The sequence below is a fragment of the Dendrobates tinctorius genome, unplaced genomic scaffold, assembly GCF_039654945.1.
Source record: "Dendrobates tinctorius isolate UK_male_01 unplaced genomic scaffold, ASM3965494v1 ptg000049l, whole genome shotgun sequence".
Lineage (NCBI taxonomy): Eukaryota > Metazoa > Chordata > Amphibia > Anura > Dendrobatidae > Dendrobates > Dendrobates tinctorius.
Window position 1 is genome coordinate 4,242,501 of NW_027361717.1, and position 11,302 is coordinate 4,253,802.

At 41.3% G+C, this 11,302-nt stretch overlaps 1 protein-coding gene across 1 annotated transcript in view; it reads left to right on the plus strand.

The window, feature by feature from the left end:
* SH3YL1 (SH3 and SYLF domain containing 1) overlaps positions 1-10,812 on the plus strand; it is a 144,592-nt gene extending 133,780 nt beyond the window's left edge. Inside the window, exon 10 of the mRNA XM_073576445.1 lies at positions 10,310-10,812. Within this exon, the coding sequence (XP_073432546.1) occupies positions 10,310-10,500 (191 nt within the window). The 3' untranslated portion in view covers positions 10,501-10,812. The remainder of the gene's footprint in view (positions 1-10,309) is intronic.
* The last annotated feature ends 490 nt before the right edge of the window (positions 10,813-11,302 follow it).

Consider the following 11,302-nt stretch of genomic DNA (forward strand, 5'->3'; position numbering starts at 1 on the left):
TCCCAGCCTTAAAAAAAAAACAAAAAAAAAAAACAGCTGCCTCAGAAGTGGAGCATCACATTGGATAATCCAATTCTGGCTCTTCGGCTTGTCTGGTGCATTGCCCTGGTTCATTGGCAATTGGGATAATGGGGCTTGGAATTGATGCCAGCTGTGACTTATCCAAAAACACAGCTGACATTAAGCCCTGGTGGTAGTAATGGAGAGACACCCCCATTACTAACCCAGTAAAATCCTAGAAAGAAAGTAAGAAAAAGGAAACAAACACACACAAAAAACTTTATTCAAATAAACACTCCCCCCAAACGTTCCCTGGTTCATCACCACTTTAAAAAAAAAACAAAAAACATCCAGCGCTGGTCCGTAGTAGCCCAGCGAATGGAAACCTGAAATGAACTTGCACACAAAACACACAGAAATAAAATGGACACTTCCCTTGTTCGCTGCTTTATTGAGAAAAAAGAAAGTTCCCAAGCAGGTCTGATGTAATCCTGATGAATACAGCGAAATGTTCAGTTTCCTGTAGCGCCACCACAGGGAAAAAGAAGAACTGCGCAGTATAGTGTAATGCATGACTGAGTGTTGCTCCTAGTAACCACTCTCCACGTAGATCAAGAGAGGAGGATCCTGAACAAAGGACCTCTGGTGTGAATTCAAACTTCTGTAATATGGTGTATGAAAATTGGTTAAAAAAAAAATTGGACAGCTGCTTTAAGGAGTTCAAAAAATGAAAGACCAGTTTTAATAAATCAATCCAGGAACAAGCAAATAGCAAAAATGCAGATTAGTGATGAGCGAGCGTGCTCAAAGAAGGTGTTATCCGAGCACGCTTGTGTCCTAATAGAGTATCTTCGGTGTGATTGAACACTATGCTCGAGTCCTTATGCATGGAGGACACTCTTCTACCATTAGAGGACCGGTTTTTAGGCAGTGATTCATGGCCCGGCCCTAGGTCTCCTGACCAGAACTTGCTCGAACTTCCTGTACTCCTACAAGATGGTCATCCTCAGGTCCGCACACACTGATGTCATTTTGGGTGATTACTGTACCGTATTCTTCTTCCTAGAGTAACTGTATTTGATTGAAATAAAAACACATAATTCTATTAGAGCACTGACAAAACCTCCCGGCATAGTGGAGTGATTAATGGCATTCTCGAAATATCTTCATCATCTATCTGCAGACTAATACAGCATGAACCAATATAGTCAAGCCAACAATACCTCTGCCAAAACAAGCCTCATCCAACTCCGAGGCCGCTAATGTGTAAATAGATCCCGATCCTTATTAGGATCTAGAAGTCATTTATCTGTACACGGGTTCCTGTAAGCGTTATACATTCCCCATCTTGGCTGCCTTCACAGAACAGAATTATTTTGTGGTTAAAATAAAAATAGAAAATTGTTAAGATCTGTTTTTATACGAAATACTGTATATCCAAATTACCCCTTCTTCAAAGAGGAAGAGGACTTGATCTCAAGTGCCACCTAGTGAAAGTAGCTATTCTAAAAGTGTATATCGACCCTTTTAACGCACCTTTCCATGTATCTTAGGATAAAAGCCAAACCAGAATCTCACTTTACAGACACGTTCTTTGTGGTGTTGCCCCTCTTCAGTGCAAAGCAAGAGATCTGATTTCACTGTAGAAGAGGCCTCTGACTGGAGTCTAAGAGGTAACCGTTCTCCTTGTGGAGAGTGACGTACAGTGGGGGAAATAAGTATTTGATACACTGCCGATTTTGCACGTTTTCTCCGCTATCCCCTACAAAGAATGGAGATGTCTGTAATTTTTATTGTTGATACACTTCAACTGTGAGACAGAATCTTAAAAAAATCCAGAAATTAAAATTGTTTTGATTTTTAAATAATTACATTTTATTGCATGAAATATGTATTTGATCACCTACCAACGAGCAAGAATTCTGGCTCTCACAAACCTGTTTTTTTTTTTTGTTTTTTTTTTAAGAAGTCCTCCTACTCTGCACTCATTACCTGTATTAATTGCTCCTATTTGAACACATTACCTGTATAAAAGACACCTATCCACACATTCAATCACATTCCAACCTGTCCACCATAGCCAAAACCAAAGAGCAGTCTAAGGACACCAGGGACAAAATTGTACACCTACTCATGGCTGGGATGGGATACAGGAAGACCTGGGCAATGACTTGAAGAGAGCTGGGACCACAATTTCAAACATTACCATTAGTAACACATTACGCTGTCATGGATTAAAATCCTGCAGGGCATGCAAGGTCCCCCTGCTCACACCAGCACATGTCCAGGCCCATTTGAAGTTCGACAATGACCATCTGGATGATCCAGAGGAGGCATGGAAGGTCATGTCATCAGATGAGACCAAAATAGAACTTCTTCGTATCCACTACACTCACTGTGTTTGAAGGCAGTAGAAGGATGAGTACAACCCCCAAGAACACCGTCCCAACCGTGAAGCATAGTGGAGGAAACCTATTTTTGGTGGTGCTTCTCTGCAGAAGGGACAGGACGACTGCACCGTTTTGAAGGAAGGATGAATGGGGTAATTTTTCACAAAATTTTGGCCAACCACCTCTTTCCCTCAGTAAGAGCATTGAAGATGAGACGTGACTGGGTTTTCCAGCATAAAAATGACCCAAAAATCACAGCCAGGGCAACTAAGGAGTGGCTCCGTAAGAAGCAATTTAAAGTCCTGGAGTGGCCTAGCCATTCTCCAGACCTGAACCCAATAGAAAATCTTTGAAGGGAGCTGAAACTCAATGTTGCCTAGCGACAGCCACGAAAACTGACCGAATTGGAAAAGATCTGTATGGCTGAGTGGACCAAAGTCCGTGCTGCAGTGTGTGTAAAATTGGTCAAGAACTACAGGAAACGTCTGACCTCTGTAATTGCAAACAAAGGTTTCTACTAAATATCAATTTCTGTTTTTCTATGGTATCAGATGCTTATTTGATACAATAACATGCACATTAATTATGACAAATCATAAAATGTGATTTTCTGATTTTTTTTTTTTTTTGTTTTAAGATTCTGTCCCTCACAGCTGAAGTGTACCTGCGATAAAAATGACAGACCTCTCCATTCTTTGGGTGTACCAAATACTTGTTTTGCCTACTGTACCTGACATGCCTGTGTAAGGAGACTAATGGGCCATGCAATGCTCATCTACTATATATAGTGGAAAAATGGCTTCTATCAGTCCTACTAGATGATTCAAAATGGTGATTATTTAATTGCAATATTTACTATTCGGCCAGAGTCTCACTTGCAAGAAACTCACACGAGTCTCGCGTCTCAATACCCGGCACTGCCGCCAGCACTCAGGACCGAAGCGCTCGGCTGCATAGAAAGACATGCAGCCGCACACTCCCAAACTGTTCATGGCACCTTCCTGTTTACTTGTTTTCCCTCTATTTCCTACCGCCGCACTTCTATTTTGATTGACAGATCTGGCTTCGTGGGGAGAGAAGGAAAACAAGTAGGTGCAAAAGGGCACTTAAATATTTGGCCACACCAACAGTGCCCAGAGTACATGTGCTTGGTTTGAACAGTCATCCTGTGTTGATAGTCTCTTATAATATTTATTTACTTGAAAAGCAGCTGAGCTGTAGTACCTGGCAGCTGCCGCCTAACAGTGAATACATCTGCGCTTGTGTTTGAGCCTGTCGACGATTTTCTCATATATTCAAAGATTAAAAACACAGGTTGCTCGGCCCAGTGGATCCCATTGACTATGCTTTTAACCAAACGGGTTAATTGTTCGTATGGAGTCATTACATTCTTTAAAGGGGTTATCCACCTTTTGTGGACTTTTTTTTCTGTCTTAAATGCGTGTATTTGGGGCTAGCAATCATTATTGTAATTGGATTTAAAAACAAAAGTTGCATCACTTGCCCTCTGTAGCTTCTGTATTGCTGGCTGCAGAATGAGTTATCTGAGAATCTGTCCGTGAGCTCATTCTGACTATCTGATAGGAAAGTTTGTATCTATCTTACCTGCCCTTTTTTGAGCTCCTCTCAGCTGATGACAATAGATCACATCAAAATTGAATGTGTATTGTAAGATTTCTACTCTCTCGTTTTCAGTAAAAGGTCCAGGCTGGTTTAATAAAACTCTATAATCCGCTCATGATAGCAAAAAAAAAACCCCCTTCAGGTACAAAGTGAAAACCTGAAGTAAATAGTCCATACAGTACTGCAGGATCACCTGCTCGGCTTAAGGGCCTGTCACACTAAGCGATATCGCTGTAACGTCACTGGTTTTTGTGACGTTGCAGCAATATTGCTAGCGATATCGCTGTGTGTGATACTTACCTCCGACCGGCTCCCCTGCTGTTTATCGCTGATCGCGTGAGAACGGCCTGGACCGTTTCTTGTCGGGCACTTCCTGCTGGGCTTCCTGTGGCGCCGACGCGTGGACGCGGGCGGGAGGACGTCAGGATCGCCTCATCTGACAGGTAAGTAGCGACCCCCGACCCCTGCTATGTCGCTGGTGAGATCTGCCTGTGTGGCAGCTCACTAGCGATGCACCAGCGATCCTGACCGCGTCATATCGCTGGTCGGGATCGCTGGTGCATCGCTAAGTGTGACAGTACCGTTAGTGTCCAGCTCTTTAGTCCTTAGCTAAGACAAACACACTTGGAGGTCTGCACATTTCCGCACACAGACACTGAATGAGAATCTTGGTCTCCTATTTATCTGCCATACCACGCCCCGGGGTGGTGATATGCGCAGCCCGTCCACCTATCTCTCTGACTGCTCGTAAACCCAGCCCTAACACACCCTGTTAACTCACTCAGCACTATACTGGAGCCTGCTTTCCTGGGCTTACATCACCGAGGCTACAACCTTCATTATGCATTTTAAGTAAAGATTAATACATTATATTGTCCAAAAGTTGATAACCCCATTTCATTAATACATATGAAAGGTCGACCATGAGAAAAATGTAACAGTTGAAAAAAATAGTTATATATCCACCAAGTCCTAAGAGGGAAGGGGTATGAGGAGGGAACGAGGTGTGGTTTCGTTCAATTCCACCTCAGCCCTTTTCCAGCTGTAAAGAAAATAATTTCCCATAGAGAAGACGTGAGAGCATTGAAGATGTTTCTGACTCTTCATTTGTCTCCTGTGATGGATTGGAGCAATCTGTGTGTGTACGTGTAAATGGACTTGTGACCGTGTATGGAAGTGTGAAGAGATTGGGGAGTGGAAGTAGACCTGTGAACGAACACATAGGTTTCATACATCTTCATGGCGCTTTGTGATTGGTTAATCCGAAATATTATGAGTTTGTTTTTTTTTTTGTTTTTTTTTGTATCCTTATTGGCAAATACTTTTTGGAGTTGTCATTTGGTACATTCATCATGTCAGCTATCAGTGGTTTCTCCATCCTGACATTGCAGCCGGATACATTTTCTCATGTATTTTATAAACTTTATTGCGTAATCCGTTGTGAGTTCCAAAAAGACTCCAAAAATCGTCTTGTCCTAATGCTGCTTACAAATTATCCGCAGCTGTTGGCAGGTGGAGAAGCAATCCTGTCCGCAGGAATCAGAGTGCCTGTCCGTCACATTGTGTATTTCCAGACAGATGGCCATTTAGCACCATGCGATCATTCAGAAATAAGACCAGGCTATTTTTGTTAGTTTATTTTTGCAGTCACGAGTAACAATTTGTTAAAGGATTGTGCAGTATTTGGATAAAGGATCAGTTTCTATTTCCCAAATATCTGCTCGGCCCATTCACTACTAAACACTGCTCTAAGGCAAAAGTGGCCATTGTATCGGTGAAAACCTTTTTTTAGGAGGGAGGATAACTGTTTTGGAGAGCTCCTTATTGTGTTTCCATCCCTGTGTTATACCGTCCATTGCTTAATGATGATGACTGTGTTCCATAATCTTCGTCTTGCCAAATCCATTCTTTGGTTTAGACTGTGTGCACACTGCGTCTGTTGCAAGCGGATTACGCCTGAAAAGGCACCACAAAAAAAGTAAAAATGACAGTGCTGTGCACATGCTCCATCTTGTGCCACTTCTAACCTCTTCAGGGTTCGGAAACTGTGAAGCAGTTAAAAATGGCTGTTCACTCTCCAAGCAGCCTCCGCTATGAAGCCGCTTGCCACTACAGTGTAAAATTTAGTGAAGGCCAACACAAAAAAGACATGATGCCAAAGCCACCAATGAGCGCTTCCAGATAAAGACCACTGTAACTTCATCAACAAAAACTCATCGGCTCGGCCGGCGTCTAAGAGGCGCCGTGTGCACATAAGTTAACAGGGCAAGATCAATAGGGAGTAATGGTGGCAGTAGACCTTGGATAGTAGGAGGTTGCCTTTATGACTCTGTAGTTTTTATCCTTTTTTGTGCTATCATTTTTCCTACTCTGCTTCCTTCCAAGAGCCTTAAGGTTTTTGATATTTGTCGTTGATATATCCTGACCAGGGCTTATTTTTTTAATTTTTTTTTTTTTTTTTTTTTTTTTTTTTTTTTTTTATCGATTTATCCATCCATCCATATTCAGTTAACAGACCTCTCCCCAAAAAAAAAAAAAAAATAATTCTGCCATTGCTTTTAGTGTTTTGTTTTCAATGCAATTCTTATGGTCAAGTAGAATTACTGAGATACCAAATTTGTATAGTGGTTTCTTATTTGCTATTTATTTTTTATATATTTTTTTTATCTTGGGTCATGTGCTCAAGTTGAATATTTGGTCAGTATGTCGCATCAGTATGGCCTGTTTCACACTTCCGTTTTTTCAAATCCGTCAAAATCCGTTGTTTTCCGTAAAAAAACGGATCCGCCATTTTTTGCAGGATCCGTTTTTTTTTGTCCCATAGACTTCCATTACGGTTACCGCGGATCCGTCAAAAAAACGGATCCGTTTTTAAAAAAACGGATCCGTTTGCATCAGTTTCCGTCAAAAAAACGGAAACGGATCCGTTTGGCGGACACAAAAACGGAAGTGTGAAACAGGCCTAAGCCAAATCCAGGAGTCAGTGATAAATCCAGAAGTGGTGATGTGTCTCTATTATACTTTTCCTCTGATTGTTCCACTCCTGGTTTTGCCTTACAGATACTGATGTAAAAAAAACCAAATGCTCAATCTGTGAACGTGACCTTATTGGTTAAAAAAAAAAAAAAAAAAATAGCTTTGGTTTGTGTCATTTTCTGAGACCCATAACTCTTTATTTGTGTCTATGAAGCTGTGTGCGGGCTTAGCTTTTTTTTACATGGCGAGCTGTAGCTTTTATTGGTGCTATTTTGAGGCTACATAACCTTTTTGGATTTGCTTTTTATTAAAAAAATTTTTCTTAGAAGTAGTGATTTTTTTTTTTTTCTCCGTACAACCTTTAGCTACATTGATCGCTTTTTTTATATCAGTGGCGAAACCACATTTATTTTTGAATTAAGGAAAGTTAGGGCAATTAAAAAATATTTGTTAAAACTTTTTATTCCTTGGCCATGAGCACCGTGTCTCTATACTTGGTTGGAAAAGTAATTTTGTACTGACGGACTCCATATAATCAGGGGTGCACAACCTTTTCTGGTCCAATGGCCACATTGTCATATTCAGCAATTTTTTTTTCTTTTCAAAAGGCTGCAAGGTTTCTGGGATATGAAAAGGAAATGCCATAAATGTCTAAGAGATGCAGCTTCCACTACTAAGACTCACACATATGTGGAGAATGAGGGCGCTCTGTCCCAACCTGTACTCTAGAGAGGAGGCGACCCTGTACATAGAAGTCTTTTACAGAGGTTGTCCCCTACTACAGATGATTTGATGAAAACTACAGCAAGCTGTCCAATAAGGGACACATTGTCCCTACATCATCCTGCTCTCAGAGACCCTAATTCCAGCTGGTGAGGTAGCAAAAACCTACTGACGAATTCCCTTTAACTAGGGGCGCCCAACCTGTGGCTTGGGGACCACATGTTGACCACCACGCCATTAAGGATAGGTCATCAATGTATAAGTAGTGGACAACTTCTTAAGACTATGGGTGTTGTAGTTTCTGGCTGCATTTCACAATTCCCTTTAAAGTATAAAGTAATGTAGGCTCCGGCCATAACTGGCATACCCCTCTCTGTAGTGCTAAACAAAGGTCAGGGACCCCTAGTCTCCTGATATAGGGGAACCAGATGTTGATACACCCTGCTGTAGTCGTACCTGCCCATCCCTGCTTCCTTCAGACATGGACACCATATAGAAGGTTGGGAGCCACACAAAACGGCGTGGCGGGCCACATGTGGTCCCTGAGCCGCAGGTTGTAGACCCCCTAGTTTAAAGGGAACTTGTCCCTAGGTTTTTGCTACCTCACCTGCTGGATTAAATGTTTCTGTCCCTTCGTCATCCTCTTTTTAATGTGTCATTTGCTGATCTGCTTGCTGTAGTTTTCATATACAAATGATTTTGTGCTGCAGATCTACCAGTTCCATGACAGGTGAGTTCAATATAGTCCCACCACTGTATATTTCCTGATTGGCAGTTTTCTGTGTACACTGTGGATAGGCAGAAAGTTACCAATCAGTGGTGGGGGCAGAGTTATACAGACCTCAGCATTAAAGAACTGGCAGATCTGCAGCAGATAAACCAGTGATTTTATTAAAACTACAGCAAACAGCCCAGTAAGTGATCTATCACTGTAATAGGGGTCTTTGTCCCTACATCTTGATTATCTCACATTAGGTTACAAAAACCAGGTGACAGATTCCCTTTAAGCCCTGATGGAAGTGCAGACAAAGTTTTGAAGGGTTGTCTGCTACTTTTATATTGAAAGCCTAACCTTAAACATATCCATCTTAAATCAATTGGGGTGCAATTCCCAGCACTCTCACTGATCCGCTGTTCCCAGAGCCAGTGGCGGCCAGATTGCAGGAAAGGTTGCAGGATTTGGGATTGTTTAGCTGCAAAAGAGAAGACTGAGAGGAGACTTAATAGCTGTCTACAAATATCTAAAGGGCTGTCACATTGTAGAAGGATCAACTTTATTCTCATTTGCACAAGGAAAGACTAGAAGCAATGGGATGAAACTGAATGGGAGGAGGCACAGATTAGATATTAGAAAAAACTTTTTGACAGAGTGATCAATGAGTGGAACAGGCTGTCACGAGAGGTGGTGAGTTCTCCTTCAATGGAAGTCTTCAAACAGAGGCTGGACAGACATCTGACTGAGATGATTTAGCGAATCCTGCTTTGAGCAGGGGGTTAGACCAGATGGCCCAGGAGTTCCCTTACGATTCTATGATTCAGATGTGACCAGCTGAGGCTGCACAGCTCCGTCCATTGTATAGTGGCTAAGGCCATGTACCGCACATGGAGTAGATTTGCACTGTGGCCACTATACAGGGGACTGTGCTGTGCTGCTCCGCATCTGATGACATCTGGCTGGGAACAGCTGATCAGTGGGGTGCTGGGTGTTTCACCACCATTGATATGAGATTTACAGTATGTCCTATCCACAGGATAGGTCATCAGTGTAAAAGTAGTGGACAACCCCTTTAATAGCGAGACTGAATATCCCCAGCACACTTTTGCAAATTCAAATGTTGTCCAAGTTTATGAATTACTAAATACACAAGAGTGCAAATAATGTGTACAACCTATCCAAAAACATAGGTATCATAATTTATCCATAGGGTATCTAGATAATACGGAGGGCGACGTTTCGGTCCACTCTAGACCTTTTTCAAATCCTATCTGGAATAGAGAAGGTGAGAAATATGGCATTTCCAGTTGCTGGGGTTCTCCAGCTCTTATCCTACGCAGACAGCCTGGAGATGGGAACTTGGGTGCCCCCGGTTGGTGAACACTGCCCATCGCTAGCGAGTTGAGTTCTGGATAATTCTAGAATGGATCAAAAATAGTGATGAGCGAGTATACTCGTTGCTCGGGTTTTCCTGAGCATGCTCGGGTGTCCTCAGAGTATTTGGGCGTGCTCGGAGACTTAGTTTGTGTCTACGCAGCTGCATGATTTGCGGCTGCTGGACAGGCTGAATACATGTGAGGAATGCGTATTTGTTAGGAAATCCCCACATGTATTCAGGCTGTCTAGCAGCCGTAAATCATGCAGCTGCGTAGACACAAACTAAGTCTCCGAGCACGCCCAAATACTCGGGGGAAACCAGAGCAACGAGTATACTCGCTCATCACTACTCAAAAAGTTTACAATGGAGAGAGAAAAGTTGTGAAAGCAACACCATGCATGGTCTATGACTTTAGGAGTATTGGTAATTTTAGTTTGCTTATTTTTTTTATGCCAAAAAAAAATTTTTTTCAACCAAATAATTTTCTTGTGTTTTATTTTCTAGGGGGTCCCAGGGCAGAATATGTCACTGCCACCGCCATCTATCCTTTTGACGGTTTACAACCAGGAGACCTGTCATTCCAAACTGGCGATAAGATCCTGGTCACCACAAAGACGGAATCTCAATATGATTGGTGGGAAGGAAAGTTAAAGGGAGAGTTGGGTATTTTCCCTGCCAATTATGTAATGATTTAATTTCCTATACTTTTTTCAGGAGGTGCCGGTGTTACAATTTACAGAGTTACAATAGAAATATATTTATATTGCCATCTTTTATTTATGGGTGTGTATACTGGGAGATTATATAAATTGTTATGTGCAATAAACTGTTTACAATGGTCGGACCATGATTTGAATAAATTATGATTTTTTTTTTTTTTAAAATTTTTTATTTATTTTCAAGAGATTTAAAACACTGATAAAATTGTATTCTTAATTTCCCAATCATTATCATTTGTGAATATATGGATCGAAAAATCATTGTCTTTGATAAATGGATGTCTGCTCCATCGTCTCTGGGTCTAATTTTTTTTTTCTCATTTGTTATTGATGATTTCAAAACCGTAGCAGCTAATTATTGTTCTGTTATCAAATGAAACAACGTTATTCTATATCCCGTAGTATATAAAAAAAAAAAGATGATCTTATGATGGGAAACCTATTTTTAAGTGTTGGAATTTTATTTGAAGAAAAACACAATTTAAGCAAAAATTAAAGCTTCTCCAGATTTAATAATAATTACATTTATCAACTTAAGGCAACATTCACACATTTTGGCAGCAGTGTGTAGTCTTTCTCTCAACTGAAAGCGTATTTGTAAGCCAAAACCAGGAGAGGAGCATTCAAGGGTAAAGTATAGTAGCAGCACGTCTGTGGTTTTCACCCTCTCCTGAAGGTGTGAACGTGGCCTTAGGCTGTTTGAACTTTTATTAATCCATTGCCTCTTCTTAGAACAGTGAAAAATGAATGGAACTCTGAAGTACAAATACTGTCTTCC